Source organism: Musca autumnalis, unplaced genomic scaffold (assembly GCF_047663935.1).
Source record: "Musca autumnalis isolate F117 unplaced genomic scaffold, ASM4766393v1 scaffold_1, whole genome shotgun sequence".
Taxonomy (NCBI): Eukaryota; Metazoa; Arthropoda; class Insecta; order Diptera; family Muscidae; genus Musca; species Musca autumnalis.
In genome coordinates this window covers 6,808,262-6,830,344 of record NW_027411644.1, presented here as the reverse complement: position 1 = coordinate 6,830,344, position 22,083 = coordinate 6,808,262, and the positions used below count along the sequence as shown (strand labels likewise).

The window sequence follows — 22,083 nt, the reverse complement described above, 5'->3', positions numbered from 1 at the left end:
AAAGCAGCCTTTGCTTTATTTAATCGAGCGTTGATGTCTTCTTCAACTCCACCCTTTATCGTTATTTGGCTACCAAGGTAATTGAATTTTTCCACCCATTCGATGTCAACATTGTCAATGCGGATGTGTGAATCCGAGTTCGCTCCATAGCCCCCAGGCATGGACTTAGTTTTTGAGATGTTGATTTCGAGCCCGACTGAAAGCGATTCATTATTAATGGAGTCGACATTTTCCTGCAGGTGACTAGTTACTTGGCTCAGTAGACATACGTCATCAGCGTATTCGAAGTTTTCCAGGTGTTTAAACGGCCTCCACTGGATTCCTCGTCTGTCAATCAAAGCTGAACGCATTATATCATCGATTACAAGAATGAAAAGTATAGGTGACAGAAAACATCATTGTCTTACCCCTGTTTTGACTTCAAAAGGATCTAATAATTTACCATTATGAAGAACTCGGCATCTGAAGTCGGTATACATGGCCTTGATTAAATTGAGAATTTTAGATGGTATGTTACGTCGTTCCAGAATATTCCATAGAGAGAGTCGGTTAATACTATCAAAAGCATTCATGAAGTCTATGAATGCCAAGTATACTGGTGTGCGAAACTTATAGCACTGCTCCAATACTATTCTTGCAGTGTTAACAAGGTCAACACAGGAACGATTCTCTCTGAATCCAAACTGATTCTCTCGGAGTGTATCAATGACCGAGTCAGATATTCGGTTTAGAATTATGCGGCTTAATATTTTGCTTGGGATTGGTAGTAATGTAATTCTCCTGTAGTTATTGCAATATTTGGGATCCCCCTCTTTTTTGGTATTTTTATCAGGATACCTTTATTCCAAGAGGAAGGAATTAGTTCTTCTTCCCAAATTTTTAAAATATACGAGAGCCATAATGTTGCTGATTGTTCTGCATCACAAAGAAGCATTTCCGCAGAGATATTTTCATTGTCTGGGGCCTTGTTATTTTTCAGGCTTTTTATTGTCATTTGTACCTCTTGTTTAGTTCGCGGGTTATCCACAATTCCAGGAGAAACCCATGTTATCTTATGCTGAAGTTTGTGAGGAAAGACAGTGCCCCCCCACCAAAAGCTTCTTATCACAGCATAACTCTAATAATCGGCATCCATTGTCGTTTCTTAGCCCGGTGCCATGTTTCCCCATGTAGCGTTCAAAGCCAATGTTTTCTAAGATTGTTATGTCACAATCGTGGGTATTGCTATTCATCCAACTGCTGAGTGCATCATAGAAGTTTTCTTTCTCCGCAATAGGCTGTGTTTCTGTAGGAGCGTAGGTATTTATGATGATAAGATTGCGTGATCTGGTTTTAAGTATCACTGCTATCAGTCTCTCATTAATAGGGTACCATGTTACCACGGACTTGGCCATCAACAGCCCAAAACCTCTACTATGTTCTTCCCCTTCTGGTCGACCGGAGTAAAGAAAGAAAGTGTTTTCATTTATCAGCTCATCTTGTCCTGTCCACCTTGTTTCTTGCCTCGAGTATAAACTGCTGCAAAAAATTTCAAAATGACCCCTTTTAACTGCACTTGGTTCAAAATTTTAGTCCATATTCGAACATGATTTAAGTTTGGATATAAAGGGTAACGGACATGAAAATTATCTTATAATAAAGGTCTTTGTAGCATGTTAAAGTTAGCCTTGTCAACTGTTAAATTTCAATTACGTTTTCAAAAACTAAGTTCCTGATTCTCAATATTCCATAAATAAAAAAACACACAGTGATCATGTTTTAAATGTCACAGATAATATTTTGTTGTTATTGTTTTTATAAACTGTCCACAACAAATCAACACAACTTGCCGTGGTTACATCATTTTAATTATAGTCATCGATTAATATTTCCAAGCACGCAAAGTGTCAACATTGCCCAAACCCTGAATTCATTAACGCCACCGTGTGTAAACAAAAACACAAAACTCAAAACTTGACCAATAGTTAAATGTAGAAAAAAGTGATCATTGACAAAAACAAAAATATCAGTCAACAATCAATCAAATTGATTTAGAGATAGAGGTTTAAAAATATACAAATGAGTCAGACGTCCTCCGGACTATAGGTTTTTGACAAAACAAAACCACGTGGTTTTTGTGGTTAGGTCAGCCGTAATTGTGTCTTTCTTGTTTTCTTTATGCGATTGAGGGTCTAGTGGTTGTTGGTTCCGTGTTTGAGTCTGCATGTTTGCTGTACACAATAATAATTACTAGCATTTAATCAACCATGGATTTCCGTTAAAATAGTTACCATCTTCTTTTTTCTTTGTGTATGTTTGAGTGTCTTATTTGGCGGCATATTTATACATCCGCCTTGTGGCTTTCTTTGTTCTCAACAGCTTGGTGTTTTTTGTTCTGCTGCGCTCTATTAGGTTTTACATATGTTCAAACATGCATATGAAGTTTTGCATTTTATGTTTTCATGTTTTAAACTTAGTTGTCGTTGTTGATTTTTTTTCTCCTCCATTATTGCTATTAATGCTAACTAAGAACGTGCTTGGCATACGACTTGTGGAACTGAAGTGTTTCAAGCGATGAATGTTTTGCATAATGCCATCCATATGCCATAACATTGCATAGAACTTTATGACAAAGAGATACTTTATTTAAGTTCCTCATGGCAGAATGGAGACTAAACTCCTACATGAACTTAATACAAGACAAAGACTTAAGCCACAAACTTGTAAATTAATTTCATGGCAAACCAAAATCAGTTTATTTTTGCTCGCATATCACCGCAGTTTACATTGCTGTTCAAGGTCTTTCGGTTCAATTTCTATTAATTGTATCGACCTCCATTGTTTTATTGCAATAAAAAACTTGTTGTTTTTTTGTTATTGCCAGACCAACAACAACAACAAGGCGAAATAAATGTCAATACTGCATTTTTCAAATGATTGCCTGTTGTTGCGTTCATGGTCAACCAGAATTGATGGGGGGACTTCAAAAGAGAAGATTGATCAGAAAAATACCGCCACTATGTTAGTAACAATGCTTAGATGCACGATTAAAAGATTTCCAGATATTTCAAGCGAAGCAATACCAATGAGTTGATATAAAAAGTTGACGCATTAATTTGTTGATTAAGCAAAAGACTTAAGACACAAACCTGTTAACCGATAAAACAGAAAATTAATTTTGTAATAAAGTGTTAATCACTACAAAAATTCAGTAGAGAATTTAGTTACTTTGTAATTTTATTGAAACCCCAGGAACTGTTGTCTTCATCTCTTTTAAGAGGTTATCTTTGACCTACATATGTAGTTTAAGTTTAGTTTAAGTACTATTTAAACAATCAAACCAGGTTAGGAAACTTCTCACTTAAATAACAGAATTGATTGGCCCACTTGTTCGCTTCTTGGAATTCAATATTTTAGAAAATTGCGACTTTCATTCAAGCTGAGGAAATGTTTGATGATTTATTTAAAAAAACAAACACCGTAATTGTACTTATATTGGTGTTCCTCTCCTATTTTTTTCCTTGTGGAAAGCTGATTTTGTGAAGTCTGGGAAAGTACGCCGTTCACTTAACTTCATACCACTTCCTGTATTCATTCAAAAACCAATGGCTCTAATATTCACTTTTTGTTACCATACCATTGGTTGCACAGTGGTCGCCGTTGTCTTTTTCTATACCTCAAGTATTTGTCCACGCAATTGGAATCTATTTAAAGCTCAGAATGCCTTCTTTAATATTCGTCAAGCTGGGATATTCGTTATTACAATTCAAACAAAAAATTAACAAAAATGGATGTATTAATGCGATATATTTATTTTTAACTACCTACGCCAACCTACCTTGCATCATTGTAAAGGTGATATTTTCTTCTTTTATTGCTTTTGGAATATCCCAAATAAAAGAGGAGATATTCCAATAAGAATAAAATGTGGACTTTCTCCACAAATTTTTCTCCTCCTTATATTATCCGATCATCTCCAAAAAAGATAGTAGAGAAACATTACTTTCAATATTTCAAGAACGGCAGAAATTAATTAAAGTTAATATTAAAGTGATCTTCGCGTGCAAAGCCAAACTCATAACTTCTGAATGCTGCGCTAAAAAGCGTTTGTCATGGAAGCCATGCAGGTGAATGCAACCACTCGGCACAGCATAGCCGAAGTACATTTCAGCAATCGTACGTTTTCATCTTTTTGTATTGAAAAGTTTGTGGTTTTGTTTTGGTTGTGAGAACGAAACGATTCAGAGAAACTGAAAAGTTTGTGGCTTTGTGTGATAAGTACGGGAATCGTTTTGTTTGTTTACGTTCATTACTTGTAGTAAATGGCTTCCTGCGGAACCCTTTTTATAAAAGCGTTTTGCGGTATCAATGATAGCTCGAAAACGGATGGGCCGATCTTCGTATATTTTTTGTGGGCGTTTTAAGAACCTAATAATCGTGTCTTTAAGCGTAAAAGAATTAAAAAAAATATTAAAAAAAATTGTGAACTGTCAAAATCAAAATTTCGATTTTAACTAAAACAAGTAAAAGAAAATTTCAGTCGGTTTTGCCGACAGAGATATACCCTCAGCCTATGTGAATAGAAACTTTCATCTACGGGCATATCGACACAATTGTTGAACTTTTGTGGGGAGGTACCATAAGGAGAAGATCGATATCGGCCATTTTAGAAGTTGCACTAAATTTGGACAATATATTAGGAGATCCAAGGTTTGGACCAATTTTGTTACCCCGTTCAAGGGATATCGTACATACCATTTTAGTGACATTTTTAAATATTGGAGGAAAGTACAGGAAGTTCTTGCCAATCTTCGAACAGAAACTAAGTTTTGGAGCAAAAGGTGTTTTCTCAAGAAGTATAGACTTGCCCCTGAAAACGTATTTACCGTCGTAATTGAGACAGCGAATGTAAGTTGCTTCAACAGAAATCAAAGTGATTCGAGAGCAGGTCTTAAAGTGAACTTATCCGAAATTTTGTGTGGGAGTACCCGAAGGAGTGGACAAATATAGTCCATATTCAAACCTTTTATACATATCGTAGATATATTAGGATGTGTAAAGTATGGAACAAATCGGTAACTCTCTTCAAGTGTTATCGTGCGCACAATTTTTCCGAACATTTTTGAACTTTTGTGGGGCAGGTACCTGAAGGAGTGGACCGATATGGCTTATCTTCGAACTTAAATTAAGTTTGGACAAAGTATTAAGAAGGCCACAATTTTGGACCGAATTGGCAGATCCTTTCAAGAGTTATCTTGCGCTCCAACCACTGCACACGGTTTCATAGAGGGTTTTTTGCACATTTCAGGCTATTTCCTCAGGAAGTATGGACTTGCCACAGATGAAACTTTTACTGTCGTGTGAGGGGCGGTGAATACAAGTTGTTACAACAAAAATCAAAGGGATTCGAGAGCAGGTCCTAAACTAAACTTTTCGGAACTTTTGTGTGGGTGGTACCCGAAGGAGTGGACCGATTGGGTGCATATTGGAAACCCATATAAGTCTGGTAGAAATTTAACGATGTGCAAAATTGGTTATTTCGGTAAAAAGATCCAAACATTTTTGAACTTTTGTGTGGGAGGTACCGAAAGGAGTGGACCATCTTCGAAGCTCAACTATGTTTGGACAAAATATTACGAAAGCGATATTTTGGACCGAATCGGTTAATCCGTTCGAGAGTTATCGTGCGCTCCAGCCAGCCAGCCAAACGGACGAACAATGCTAAATCGACTTCAAATTGTCTGAAACGGATTTCGTCCAAACATAGTTTGGGTCTAAAACCATTATTTCGATGAGGCACATTTTGCCCGTATGAAAGTGCATATACCATCGTTAGCATAAATGTTGGGGGTATTCTGTCGAAAAATCGTTCAAATTTTTTTTTTAAATCTGTCTAGCTTAAAGACAAGCTTTTTATGTATTTAATTAGCTCACCAAACCATATGAAGATCGATCAATTCGTTTTCGAGTTTTTAATGCTCATACCTCAGACAAAATACTGTTCCGATCAACTTGATTTTTTTGCGGCACACTCTATACTACCTGTGTTTCAAAATAAGCCTAAGCAATAACTTCAGTACTTCGAAGCATTACCAGAAAAGCCACTCCACCGCCGATATGTTTAAAGAGCTGTCTAAACCAACAGCGAAACCAGGTCACATAATTTCGTGGTTGTGTGGGTTCGAATGTTTGGCATTCCTTTGATCATAAATCTTAACTCCAACGAGAAACTAATAAAAATTAATATTAAAATAATCTTTGTCCCAACAGACAAAAAAATTTAAAAAGAAATGGTTATAACTTTATTTTTGCCACAAGTCCCTACGAATTGAGGCTCCCATTCGGCCGAAACTTTACACATCGTAAAATTTCTTCCTAACATACATCAAGCTCCGAGAATGCCTATACCGGACGATACCTGGGGGCACCTCTCTCACAAAAATTCAAAATTTTTCGCTTAATAGTAATTTAAGGGCTAATCGGGAATAGCTTTAAAATTGTTCTCTCACGATAATCAAAAGGAGTGACTAACATTGGTTCAACGTCTACACATCGTAAAATTTCTTCCAAACATGCCTCCCTTTCAAAAGTTTAAAATCGCTTAAGTACTGTTTGAGAAGTTTGTTGACGTTGTCATCGAAGGTAGTCCATGATTCTGATTACAACAATATTTGAGTTGAGTAATCTAGTCCCTAGTTCACTGTAGTAGTTCCAAAACGTATGAGTAACGTCATAAAATCTATCGTTTATATTAAGTATACGCAGTTTGTTCTTATAAATTATGTGAGCCATTAGAACTGCGTAGTGAACTAGATAGTTCCATATAGTTCATTTGGCACAATTCTGAACAATATCATTATGCTTCCTGGCATAATGACCCAAAAGCTCAACAATCCTATGGTGACCAACTAATATGGCGGTTTGGAACTATAAACAAAACATCAAATTTTTACCGGTTGCAAAATACCCCTCAATAATGTTGGGGATATTTCCTGAGTACCTAAGCCATGTAAAACTCCTCTACAAGTGGTGTTTAAGACACGGCGTTTGGAATCGGCGATAAACAGTAGGTCCCATATCATTGAATCGGGGTGCACTTATTGTTATGAGAGAAGACTCCCATGAGAGAACATCCCGTCTGGATTGTAAAGAAATAGCATACAAATAGGGGCCACTGCTTTTTAGCAGTGATTGCGATGAAGAGTCAACCTTTTAAGTATTATTGAAAATTCTATAGAATTTCCTGAGAATATCAAAACAAAATATCGGAAGATTTTTATAGATCAAAAAATAAGAATTTTCACACAATAGCAACGAAATTTTCTATAACGTATTAATTTTTGACTGTAATTACAATAAAAAAGTTTTAGGATCGTTATAGAGTGGGGACGGTTTTGACTGACAACGAAACATAGAAAAGTCTATTGCTTACATTCCGAATAATACTGCCACAGTTCTAACAAAAAGTATTTGATCTTACACTACCAAAATTTTTAAATTCTTTATTAAATAACAGCATCTATAAATTGAAACCCCTCCAATTTTCAGCATTTCTTAAAAAAAAACTAAACATAATAGCATCATCCATTCTTTTCAAAACAACATTGTATATATGATGATTTGTCTTTTTTTTCCTTTGAGTTGTTTTGATTTTGACTGGAGGAGAAAAAACCCAAACAAAATAAAATAACCCTGCCTAAGTTCCAAGAATTTCATATGATTCAGTTTGGTATGTTTGTTATGGCGCAAAACTGAACAGCCTGGGAATATTCCAAAACAATTTTGTGGATGAATGGCCAAAAGCAAGACATCTTCTTGCTGTTGTTGTTCTCACTCATTCTTTTATGTTTTTGCTCAACACTCATTGCAGACTTGTTTCCATTGGGTGTTTCTTAAGAATTCTTTGGAGATTTTTGTTTTTTTTTTCTTCGCCTTCATCTTTATTTTTTCAAAATAAGCTTAAGGGGCCACAATAACATAAGAAACAAGACAGTAAACCTGGCAGCCAAGCAGACCAGCCTCACTACCTCTAATCATGATTATGTTCACATGTAGTATGTGTTGTTGTTATTGTTGCTGTATAGAAAAACAAAATAAAAAAGCACACAGAAAATGTTATAAAAACATGGCAGAGTATCATAATGACATAATGACTTTTCTCCTATGGCACAATTGATGTGATGTGAGTGTGCGAAAACATTCACACTAAACCACAGCATATTAAATTAATTAATTAATTTGTTTGAATTAAAAGCTTAACTACCATGCCTTACAGGATGTTTAACCTGGTTTTACAAGCTTAATTTTTATAGGGAACATTTCATATTTAAGAATCTTATTTCAAGATAAAATTATAAAATATAAGATATAAAATTCTTTACTGTCCATGGGGTTTTTTAATTTTAATATTATTAAACTGTTTTTTTTTTTAACAATATTACAGTCCGTCATATATCTAGCAGATCAAACTTCTGCAGAATTGTGTAATTATGTTGTTTGGTTTTTTTCTCATTCTTTCAGCAATCTCCGCACATCACAACTAACACACATTCATTACCTAGTATTCTTATTTCAATCTGATAAGGCAATTATTATATGGGGTTGGCAAAATAACACACATAACTGTTGCTCTAGACTTAGCCACATTCTTTACTAGGCGCGCAAATTATTATCAATGACACACAAATTGCGAATCACAATTTTCCCCACTTCTATTTTGCCGTTTGATATTCGCACAATTAAATGAATTAACTGTTTTCTTTCGTTTTGTTTAAAATCCATAAAATTTGTTGTGAAATGATGTCGCACATTATAGGTCGAATGCCTTTTTTGGAGAAGGTAGTGATAAATCGAATAATAACTGTACGTGGGCTATTTATTATTATGGCAGTTATGTGATATTACTTCACACATTAGCCGAACACATAAGGCAGACAGACACACACATGTGCGTTTAATGTACAGCGCAGAAAAGGTTATTGACTTGATGTGTAAAAACAAACAAAAATATTAACACACCAATGAATTGTAAATCAAATGAATAAAAAATAGTAAAAAGAGCCTTCGATAAATATAAACGAAAGACTTAAGACACGTACTCCAAAGATTATTTTTTAACATGCTATCGGGTGATGTACTGGAGTCCATAAATCTTGAAAAAAAGGTAATTCTCTGCTGAGTTGGCCATTAGAGGCTCAAACTAAGATTATAGGGAAGATGGATTAATACATGTTTTCACCTATACAAAATACAAAGTCATCCTTATTTAAATTTTGACACGACTAAAACTGTATCTCATCGAAATAATGCTTTTAGACCCCACATAAAAATGACAAATACGTTTCAGACAATTTGGACTAAATTTAGCCATGCTCATACCGGACCACCCTTATTATATAAGGTTATGGCCATGACGTAGGGTATGGAAGATACCAAGGAACGTTCCTGACCGGTTTTAACATGGCAAAGCCCAGTATTTATCTTGGTCCCTCTTTCATCTCAAGTGGACACTGACCTCCCCGTGGTGTCACCTGGGGAACTGCCTTTAAACACCCGTTAAAGATAGTGAGCTAATATGTGCCGCGCGTTCACCCATAAGAACGTTAAAAACTTGGGTTTGGGCGTCGGGTTAGTAACCCTCCCCTAGAAAAAGCAGCCTACTATGAACAAACGAAAGAAAAGAAAAACAAACCCCTCTAAAGTTGACGAACCCCGCAAACGTTTTAAGGACCATGATCAGCGAATCTGCACCTGGAATGTTCGCACTCTTTATAGAGAAGGTGCAGTTTACGAATTGGCAGATGTACTTGAAAGGTACAAGGCCGACATTACCTCCATACAGGAAATACGATGGATTGGGAAAGGCGTCACAACAACACCTAAAGGTGACGCACTGTATTATAGCTGCCATGACGTAAAGCATGAGTTTGGTTGCGGATTTGTAGTTAGTCGGAGACTAAAACATCTGGTATCCAGCTTCACCCCAGTGAATGAAAGACTTGCTGGAGTTCGAATAAAAGTTAAATTCTTCAACATCAGCTTTATTTGCGCTCATGCTCCCACTGAAGAAAAGGACGAACAGACCAAAGACATATTTTACGAGCGCTTAGAAGAAACATATGACCGTTGCCCTGCCTATAACATTAAAATTATTCTAGGCTATTTTAATGCCACAATTGGAAAGGAGAATATCTTTGGCCAAACAGTCGGGAATTTCAGTCTCCACAGTGAAGCATCTGACAATGGTATGAGGCTGATAGACTTTGCAGCTGCAAAAAACATGGAAGTTAGCAGTACCAGATTTAATCATCTCGATATTCATAAGGGCACCTGGCTGTCTCCAGATCAAAGAACAAGTAATCAAATTGATCATGTTGTGATAGATGGAAGACATTCATCGAGCGTGTTGAATGTACGATCGTTCCGAGGCGCAAACATTGATTCGGACCACTACCTTGTTGCAGCAAAGGTACGTACCCGTCTAAACGTTGCAAATAAAGCACGAACAGACACAACGCCCAAATTGGACAATAGCCACAGCATATTCCACTCAACTAGCCCAATTGCTTAATGAGAGCACTCCTTGTCCCGGTAACATAACAACACAATGGCAAAATATTGCCCACTCCATGCAAACAGCCGCAAAATCAATACTTGGATACCAGAGATCTCCACAAAGGAATTCATGGTATGACCAGGAGTGTCGTGCTGCTAGCGAAGAAAAAAATGGGGCATATAGAGCTACCTTACAATCAGTAGCAACGCGTAGCGCACGAGAGAGATATCGGGAGAAAAGGAGAGAAGAGAAACGTCTTTTCTCTTTTCAGCAAGGTAATCTGGAAACAGATACAGATAGCGTGCTCAGGATATGGAAGGAACATTTCTCCAATCTGCTGGTATCCAATAGTAGCGAAGACGATGATACCACAGATCCAATCCCAAAAGATGGTATAGAATGTATACCGCCCGGCCAAGATAAGGTAAAAACAGCAATCAAACGACTGAAGAATAATAAAGCAGCAGGAGCCGATGGCTTACCAGCCGAGCTGTTTAAAACCGGAGGCGACGCGCTGATAAGGTGTATGCATCAGCTAGTTAGCACCATCTGGCAGGAAGAACGCGTACCCGACGATTGGAACCTGAGCATCCTGTGTCCCGTCCACAAGAAAGAAGATAAGACTGTTCCAACTATAGGGGCAAAAGTCTTCTCCCTATTGCCTATAAGATAGTGTCAGGGATATTGTGCGAACGACTAAAGCCAATGGTCAACGAAATAATTGGACCATACCAATGTGGCTTTAGACCTGGCAAGTCCACCATCGACCAGATATTTACCCTACTGCAAATCCTGGAGAAGACCCAAGAGATGCAGTCCCCTCCGATCAAAGGTATTCCATGCAATGTCTGAATTTGGTATCCCCGCAAAGCTCATCCGACTTTGTAAGATGACTTTAACTGATACTAGGTCCTCAGTTAAAGTTGGAAAGAACCTCTCCGAACAGTTCAGTACCAAAAGAGGTTTCAGACAAGGAGACAGCCTTTCGTGTGACCTATTCAACATTTTGCTGGAAAAGGTAATACGAGATGCAAATGTCAAAAGAAATGGCACAATTTACACCAATAGCCACATGTTACTTCCTTATGCTAATGACATAGACATCATGGGACGATCAGTAAAGGAAGTAACTGATACCTTTATGAAGGTCGAAGCAGAATCTGCGAAAGTGGGTCTGGCGGTAAACGGCGAAAAGACCAAATTGATGGTGTCGACGCGCAAAGCGTCTTTAGAGCTGGGACCAACTGTGGAAGTTGGTACCTATAATTTTGAGGTAGTTAAAGACTTCGTCTACCTCGGCACTGCCATAAACACAACAAACAACATCAGTTGTGGAATAAGAAGAATTGTATTGGCCAACAGATGCTACTTTGGTTTAAGTAAGCAATTTAAAAACAAAGCCACATCTCGTCAAACAAAAATAACACTACAAATCGCTGATACTACCTGTGCTAATGTATGGCTCCGAAGCATGGGTACTTACGCAAGCAGATAAGTCAGTGCTTGGAGTGTTTGAGAGGAAAATTCTTCGAAAGATCTACGGGCCGATTTGCGTTGACGGTGAATATCGACGTCGTATGAACCACGAGCTATATCAGCTATACAAAGACATGAATATAGTTAAACGTATCGAGATGCAACGATTGCGTTGGCTAGGCCATATCATAAGAATGAGCGATGATGAACCCGCTAAAAAGGCGTATGAATACATGCCACATGGCGGTGCACGCAGAATTGGCAGGCCAAAGAATAGATGGCGCAAACAAGTTGATGAAGAGATGACAAGGCGCGGTATACCAGATAGCGAAGCGAAAAACAGAGAGAATTTGAGATCTTTTCTTAGTTCGGTATATGGAACAAATGTTCTGTAATGGGCCAGCTAAGTAAGTAAGTATGGCCATATTTACCAACTAAATCAGTTTTATTACGACTTCCCAGGTACCAGGAAATGTGTCTATGTTTTGGTATATCCCCCATGTAAAGTCAGACCAAAGTCTATCCTTCTTTGAATATTTAGATTTGGTTTGATTCGAGACCAGACCAGACCTAAGACTTGACTATATTTTTTAAAAACAAATCTAGAAATTCTTTTGAAATCTCGTTAAAATCATTATAATAAACTATTGACCCATTTGCAACAGTTTGGACTATACCGTCCAAGAGTGTAGGAACTTCTATTTCACAACGTTGAATAAGCTTCTTAAAGGCTGATCGAGAAATCTTATTGAAAGCTATTTTACTGGGAACCATATATTCTATTCGTCAAATCATGAATTTGTCACCAAAGAAAGCTCCGGTCTATGGCCCACTTTCATTCTCAAAAATTCAATATGGACCACAACTACTTCAAATGGTATTTTTTAATGTAATGGTTGGCTCCTGATGAATGCTCATTACCTTGTAATAATTAAAAATTGTTCCACAAACATCCAAGAAGAGACAAGGGCGACTTCTCTCATATCAATGAGTACACCCCGATGCATATTACTTCATTACATTGTAATGTATTAAATAATAACATGTGGCTACCAATTGTTTGTTGGGCAAGACTAACAAATCAAGTTATATACCTCTCAGCATTTCTGTATAAACCCCCAATTCGTTTCTTTCATTCCAAACATTTAAATATTAATTTCAATTTACAAAACACACACCCAATATTAATATTGTTTTTGTTTTCTTCATCATTTACAGATTCATCACCAAAGTCATTTGAAACAACAATGCCCCCACAAATGGCAATGGAAGAAACCACAATGACACCACCACAGCATGAACACTCAACATCTGTGTTAGAGGCAGAGACATCTTCGTCGTCGTCTTCTTCTTCTGCCCCCACCTCCATCTCATCCACAAGCACAACGGAAACAAATCATCTAATTGAGACCACTAATGAAGGAGAAACTTCATTGCCAATGACAACCATTGAACCGATTACAACAACGGAACCCACCACAACGCCCACAAACTTAGGTGCGCACAATGGCTTTAATGAAATCGAAAGCAAGGTTGAAATGACAACCAGCGAAAAGAAATCAATGGAAGAAGTCACCGACTCCAATAAAATGGTGATGGAAGATGAACAAAGTCATCAACATCATCACGATCATCATGAGCATGCACATGATCACGGTCATCACCATGAAATTGGTGGAATAGATCATATTCAACACATTGATGTAGAACACAAGACTGAAGAAATGATGGATGTCACTGCCACCGATATACCACCAATGCACATGATGACAACCTCTTCAAACACTCAAGAGCATTTCAATCAAATCTCCCAAGAACACGATGATGCAGATAATGCCAAAGATTTGAATAATATTCGCCATCCCGTTACATTAATAACTGCCAGTCAAAGTGAGGAAACAACAGACAAAGACAATGAAAGTTCCATGAAATCCTTAGAGGAATCGGAAGATCCCTACCATGCCCACATACTGTCCGAAAGTCATGATCGTTTGGCCGAACATGAAGATTATCAAATGATTTCTAGCACAGAAGATTCCATGGATGTGTCATCGTTGGCAACCACTCAATCTTCTGACAAACCCAAAGCATTTGAAGAAACTCATACCGATGAAATTGTTGTCAGCCATGAGAATGAAGCCACAGCCAAACCTGTAATGGAAGTCGATGCAGCCATGATACACAACGAAACTAATGAAGGCAGGGCCAGAGCCATAAACTTAAGCTCCGAAGATGCAATGGCACCCACAACCATGGATTCGACGACAACAACCAGCACCACACCTGCGGGACCAATTATTAGCATAGTTGAAGGATTACAACAACATATTCATGAACATCAACCTGAGCATACACATGATCATGCTGCACACGATCACCATAGCCACAATTTCCATGACGACGATATGACCTCCACTACCACAACTGCTGACAGCGCTGAAAAGGCCCGTGAAATGCCATCTGTTTATGTGTTCAATGGTGAGGGTCGTTCCGTTGACTCCTCCATTTCGGCCGAAGACGATTTGTCGCATCTGAATTATCATTATAACTTTGTCACCACCGAAAGGGTACATGACCCGCAAAGTGAGCAGAAAAATGCCGCCATCAATGACTTGAGCAATGTTAGCATGGAGGATGATGAACAAGAAAACAAAAGTCAGGAACAACACCAACACCAACAACATCAACAGCATAATCTGTTTGCAGTCTCAGAAGATCATAAGGAAGATCACATGATGGTCACCACCACCACCACAACACCAACAAGCCCATCAATGGTGGATACCATGGCTAGTACCACAACAACTGCTGCCCCCGTCACTACAACACCCTCAGCCGATTCGACACTGGAACCTCATATGAAAATAACAGAAATTACTGCAGCCGGCGATGTGATGCATCGTGAATGTTTAGCAGATGGTCAAAGTTATAAGGTAAGCTGAAAAAGCGACACATTTATAAATGATTGTATGTCTATGAGTGTCTGTGTAAGTAAAGTTTTTCCTTTTAGAGAAGTTAGCAAAATGTTCATCATTCAATGACGTCCACCACAACACATTGACCCTGGTGGTGCATTTTGTTTTTATGGAATTTACAATGATAAGAGGGAAATTAATTATTCATCGATAAACGATTGGATGGATGTTAAAACTTTTGCTTTTGTAGTCGTTTTGTTTTTTCATTTGTTCAGATTAGTTAAGGTGAAAACAAAAGACTTACGACACAAGCTCCCTGTCGTCATGATAATTTATTAATTCATAGTTTTAACACGCTACACAAGTTACTAACGATGACATTTTCTATTGGAAAATTTATCGCTTATGAATGTTTCTATAAAAAACAGGGAAAAATTCATAGAACATTCAAGTTCATCATTGACAATTTTTCGTATAGAAAAGTTCATCATTGATGAATTTTTATACAGCAATTTTATCATTGATGCTATTTCGTAAAGTAAAATTCATCAGTGAGGTATTTTCGAAAAGTTCATCAGTGATGATTTTGCGTATATAAAAGTTCATCGCTAATGACATTTCGTTTAGAAAAGTTCGATATAGAAAATTTCATCCTTGATGACATTTCCTATAGAAAAGTTCATCACTTATGACTTTTTGTTTAGAAAACTTTATCAGTGATGACTTTTCGTATAGAATAGTTCATCATTGATGACTTTTCGTATAGAATAGTTCATCATTGATGACTTTTCGTTTAGAGAAAATCAATAGGGATGACTTTTCGTACAGAAAAGTTCACCAGTGATGACTTTTCGTATAGAAAAATTCATCAGTGATGACTTTTCGAATAGAAAAATTCATCAGTGATGACTTTTCGTATCAAAAGGTTAATCGGAGATGACTTTTCGTATAGAAAAGTTCATCGGAGATGACTTTTCGTATAGAAAAGTTCATCGGAGATGACTTTTCGTATAGAAAAGTTCATCGGAGATGACTTTTCGTATAGAAAAGTTCATCGGAGATGACTTTTCGTATAGAAAAGTTCATCGGAGATGACTTTTCGTATAGAAAAGTTCATCGGAGATGACTTTTCGTATAGAAAAGTTCATCGGAGATGACTTTTCGTATAGAAAAGTTCATCGGAGATGACTTTTCGTATAGAAAAGTTCATCGGAGATGACTTTTCGTATAGAAAAGTTCATCGGAGATGACTTTTCGTATAGAAAAGTTCATCGGAGATGACTTTTCGTATAGAAAAGTTCATCGGAGATGACTTTTCGTATAGAAAAGTTCATCGGAGATGACTTTTCGTATAGAAAAGTTCATCGGAGATGACTTTTCGTATAGAAAAGTTCATCGGAGATGACTTTTCGTATAGAAAAGTTCATCGGAGATGACTTTTCGTATAGAAAAGTTCATCGGAGATGACTTTTCGTATAGAAAAGTTCATCGGAGATGACTTTTCGTATAGAAAAGTTCATCGGAGATGACTTTTCGTATAGAAAAGTTCATCGGAGATGACTTTTCGTATAGAAAAGTTCATCGGAGATGACTTTTCGTATAGAAAAGTTCATCGGAGATGACTTTTCGTATAGAAAAGTTCATCGGAGATGACTTTTCGTATAGAAAAGTTCATCGGAGATGACTTTTCGTATAGAAAAGTTCATCGGAGATGACTTTTCGTATAGAAAAGTTCATCGGAGATGACTTTTCGTATAGAAAAGTTCATCGGAGATGACTTTTCGTATAGAAAAGTTCATCGGAGATGACTTTTCGTATAGAAAAGTTCATCGGAGATGACTTTTCGTATAGAAAAGTTCATCGGAGATGACTTTTCGTATAGAAAAGTTCATCGGAGATGACTTTTCGTATAGAAAAGTTCATCGGAGATGACTTTTCGTATAGAAAAGTTCATCGGAGATGACTTTTCGTATAGAAAAGTTCATCGGAGATGACTTTTCGTATAGAAAAGTTCATCGGAGATGACTTTTCGTATAGAAAAGTTCATCGGAGATGACTTTTCGTATAGAAAAGTTCATCGGAGATGACTTTTCGTATAGAAAAGTTCATCGGAGATGACTTTTCGTATAGAAAAGTTCATCGGAGATGACTTTTCGTATAGAAAAGTTCATCGGAGATGACTTTTCGTATAGAAAAGTTCATCGGAGATGACTTTTCGTATAGAAAAGTTCATCGGAGATGACTTTTCGTATAGAAAAGTTCATCGGAGATGACTTTTCGTATAGAAAAGTTCATCGGAGATGACTTTTCGTATAGAAAAGTTCATCGGAGATGACTTTTCGTATAGAAAAGTTCATCGGAGATGACTTTTCGTATAGAAAAGTTCATCGGAGATGACTTTTCGTATAGAAAAGTTCATCGGAGATGACTTTTCGTATAGAAAAGTTCATCGGAGATGACTTTTCGTATAGAAAAGTTCATCGGAGATGACTTTTCGTATAGAAAAGTTCATCGGAGATGACTTTTCGTATAGAAAAGTTCATCGGAGATGACTTTTCGTATAGAAAAGTTCATCGGAGATGACTTTTCGTATAGAAAAGTTCATCGGAGATGACTTTTCGTATAGAAAAGTTCATCGGAGATGACTTTTCGTATAGAAAAGTTCATCGGAGATGACTTTTCGTATAGAAAAGTTCATCGGAGATGACTTTTCGTATAGAAAAGTTCATCGGAGATGACTTTTCGTATAGAAAAGTTCATCGGAGATGACTTTTCGTATAGAAAAGTTCATCGGAGATGACTTTTCGTATAGAAAAGTTCATCGGAGATGACTTTTCGTATAGAAAAGTTCATCGGAGATGACTTTTCGTATAGAAAAGTTCATCGGAGATGACTTTTCGTATAGAAAAGTTCATCGGAGATGACTTTTCGTATAGAAAAGTTCATCGGAGATGACTTTTCGTATAGAAAAGTTCATCGGAGATGACTTTTCGTATAGAAAAGTTCATCGGAGATGACTTTTCGTATAGAAAAGTTCATCGGAGATGACTTTTCGTATAGAAAAGTTCATCGGAGATGACTTTTCGTATAGAAAAGTTCATCGGAGATGACTTTTCGTATAGAAAAGTTCATCGGAGATGACTTTTCGTATAGAAAAGTTCATCGGAGATGACTTTTCGTATAGAAAAGTTCATCGGAGATGACTTTTCGTATAGAAAAGTTCATCGGAGATGACTTTTCGTATAGAAAAGTTCATCGGAGATGACTTTTCGTATAGAAAAGTTCATCGGAGATGACTTTTCGTATAGAAAAGTTCATCGGAGATGACTTTTCGTATAGAAAAGTTCATCGGAGATGACTTTTCGTATAGAAAAGTTCATCGGAGATGACTTTTCGTATAGAAAAGTTCATCGGAGATGACTTTTCGTATAGAAAAGTTCATCGGAGATGACTTTTCGTATAGAAAAGTTCATCGGAGATGACTTTTCGTATAGAAAAGTTCATCGGAGATGACTTTTCGTATAGAAAAGTTCATCGGAGATGACTTTTCGTATAGAAAAGTTCATCGGAGATGACTTTTCGTATAGAAAAGTTCATCGGAGATGACTTTTCGTATAGAAAAGTTCATCGGAGATGACTTTTCGTATAGAAAAGTTCATCGGAGATGACTTTTCGTATAGAAAAGTTCATCGGAGATGACTTTTCGTATAGAAAAGTTCATCGGAGATGACTTTTCGTATAGAAAAGTTCATCGGAGATGACTTTTCGTATAGAAAAGTTCATCGGAGATGACTTTTCGTATAGAAAAGTTCATCGGAGATGACTTTTCGTATAGAAAAGTTCATCGGAGATGACTTTTCGTATAGAAAAGTTCATCGGAGATGACTTTTCGTATAGAAAAGTTCATCGGAGATGACTTTTCGTATAGAAAAGTTCATCGGAGATGACTTTTCGTATAGAAAAGTTCATCGGAGATGACTTTTCGTATAGAAAAGTTCATCGGAGATGACTTTTCGTATAGAAAAGTTCATCGGAGATGACTTTTCGTATAGAAAAGTTCATCGGAGATGACTTTTCGTATAGAAAAGTTCATCGGAGATGACTTTTCGTATAGAAAAGTTCATCGGAGATGACTTTTCGTATAGAAAAGTTCATCGGAGATGACTTTTCGTATAGAAAAGTTCATCGGAGATGACTTTTCGTATAGAAAAGTTCATCGGAGATGACTTTTCGTATAGAAAAGTTCATCGGAGATGACTTTTCGTATAGAAAAGTTCATCGGAGATGACTTTTCGTATAGAAAAGTTCATCGGAGATGACTTTTCGTATAGAAAAGTTCATCGGAGATGACTTTTCGTATAGAAGAGTTCATCGGAGATGACTTTTCGTATAGAAAAGTTCATCGGAGATGACTTTTCGTATAGAAGAGTTCATCGGAGATGACTTTTCGTATAGAAAAGTTCATCGGAGATGACTTTTCGTATAGAAGAGTTCATCGGAGATGACTTTTCGTATAGAAAAGTTCATCGGAGATGACTTTTCGTATAGAAGAGTTCATCGGAGATGACTTTTCGTATAGAAAAGTTCATCGGAGATGACTTTTCGTATAGAAGAGTTCATCGGAGATGACTTTTCGTATAGAAAAGTTCATCGGAGATGACTTTTCGTATAGAAGAGTTCATCGGAGATGACTTTTCGTATAGAAAAGTTCATCGGAGATTACTTGTCGTATAGAAAAGTTCATCGGAGATGACTTTTCGTATAGAGAAGTTCATCGGAGATTACTTTTCGTATAGAGAAGTTCATCGGAGATGACTTTTCGTATAGAGAAGTTCATCGGAGATGACTTTTCGTATAGAAAAGTTCATCGGAGATGACTTTTCGTATAGAAAAGTTCATCGGAGATGACTTTTCGTATAGAAAAGTTCATCGGAGATGACTTTTCGTATAGAAAAGTTCATCGGAGATGACTTTTCGTATAGAAAAGTTCATCGGAGATGACTTTTCGTATAGAAAAGTTCATCAGTGATGACTTTTCGTATAGAGAAGTTCATCGGAGATGACTTTTCGTATAGAAAAGTTCATCGGAGATGACTTTTCGTATAGAGAAGTTCATCGGAGATGACTTTTCGTATAGAGAAGTTCATCGGAGATGACTTTTCGTATAGAAAAGTTCATCGGAGATGACTTTTCGTATAGAAAAGTTCATCGGAGATGACTTTTCGTATAGAAAAGTTCATCGTAGATGACTTTTCGTATAGAAAAGTTCATCGGAGATGACTTTTCGTATAGAAAAGTTCATCGTAGATGACTTTTCGTATAGAGAAGTTCATCGTAGATGACTTTTCGTATAGAAAAGTTCATCGTAGATGACTTTTCGTATAGAAAAGTTCATCGTAGATGACTTTTCGTATAGAAAAGTTCATCGTAGATGACTTTTCGTATAGAAAAGTTCATCGTAGATGACTTTTCGTATAGAAAAGTTCATCGTAGATGACTTTTCGTATAGAAAAGTTCATCGGAGATGAATGACTTTTCGTATAGAAAAGTTCATCGTAGATGAATGACTTTTCGTAAAGAAAAGTTCATCGGAGATGAATGACTTTTCGTATAGAAAAGTTCATCGTAGATGAATGACTTTTCGTATAGAAAAGTTCATCGGAGATGAATGACTTTTCGTATAGAAAAGTTCATCAGTGATGACTTTTCGTATAGAAAAGTTCATCAGTGATGACTTTTCGTATAGAAAAGTTCATCAGTGATGACTTTTCGTATAGAGAAGTTCATCGTAGATGACTTTTCGTATAGAAAAGTTCATCGTAGATGACTTTTCGTATAGAAAAGTTCATCGTAGATGACTTTTCGTATAGAAAAGTTCATCGTAGATGACTTTTCGTATAGAAAAGTTCATCGTAGATGACTTTTCGTATAGAAAAGTTCATCGTAGATGACTTTTCGTATAGAAAAGTTCATCGTAGATGACTTTTCGTATAGAAAAGTTCATCGTAGATGAATGACTTTTCGTAAAGAAAAGTTCATCGGAGATGAATGACTTTTCGTAAAGAAAAGTTCATCGGAGATGAATGACTTTTCGTATAGAAAAGTTCATCGGAGATGAATGACTTTTCATATAGAAAAGTTCATCGGAGATGAATGACTTTTCGTATAGAAAAGTTCATCGGAGATGAATGACTTTTCGTATAGAAGAGTTCATCGGAGATGAATGACTTTTCGTATAGAAAAGTTCATCGGAGATGACTTTTCGTAAAGAAAAGTTCATCGGAGATGAATGACTTTTCGTAAAGAAAAGTTCATCGGAGATGAATGACTTTTCGTATAGAAAAGTTCATCGGTGATGAATGTGTTTTCGTATAGAAAAGGTCATCGGAGATGAATGACTTTTCGTATAGAAAAGTTCATCGGAGATGAATGACTTTTCGTATAGAAAAATTCATGAGAGATGAATGACTTTTCGTATAGAAAAGTTCATCGGAGATGAATTACTTTTCGTATAGAAAAGTTCATCGGAGATGAATGATTTTTCGTATAGAAAAGTTCATCGTAGATGAATGACTTTTCGTATAGAAAAGTTCATCGGAGATGAATTACTTTTCGTATAGAAAAGTTCATCGGAGATGAATGACTTTTCGTATAGAAAAGTTCATCGGAGATTAATGACTTTTTGTATAGAAAAGTTCATCGGAGATGAATGACTTTTCGTATAGAAAGTTCATCGGAGATGAATGAAAGTTTTCCACACCATGTAAAGTTTTATACCCCAAATGAAGACTAAATACCAAGTTTCAACAATTTCGGAGGAATATTGAGGCCACAACCTTCAAAATACCAAATAATACCAAATTTCAGACATTTTGGTGGAATATTGAGGCCACAATCTTCAAAATACCGAAAGTCGGCAGGTACCGTTCTTTGGGGGCTATACCAAGGCGGTGACCTGTACCGACAAATTTCATATGGAAAGTCTTATACCCCAAATGAAGTCTAAATCCGAAATTCAGTCATTTCGGTGGAATATTGAGCCTGGGGAAAAGTTGTATACCCCCAACGAAGACTAAGTACCAAATTTCAGCCATTTCGGTGTGATAATGAAGCTAAAACCTTCAAAATACCGAAAATCGGGTGGTACCGTTCTATGGG

General features: G+C 36.8%; 1 protein-coding gene across 7 annotated transcripts in view; it reads left to right on the top strand.

The window, feature by feature from the left end:
* Positions 1-22,083, top strand: part of sas (stranded at second transmembrane protein) — a 123,441-nt gene that overhangs the window by 79,935 nt on the left and 21,423 nt on the right. For all 7 annotated transcript variants that reach the window (XM_073963025.1, XM_073962986.1, XM_073963018.1 and 4 more), the window contains exon 3: positions 13,229-14,943. In XM_073963025.1, coding sequence (XP_073819126.1) covers positions 13,229-14,943 — 1,715 coding nt within the window. The remainder of the gene's footprint in view (positions 1-13,228; positions 14,944-22,083) is intronic.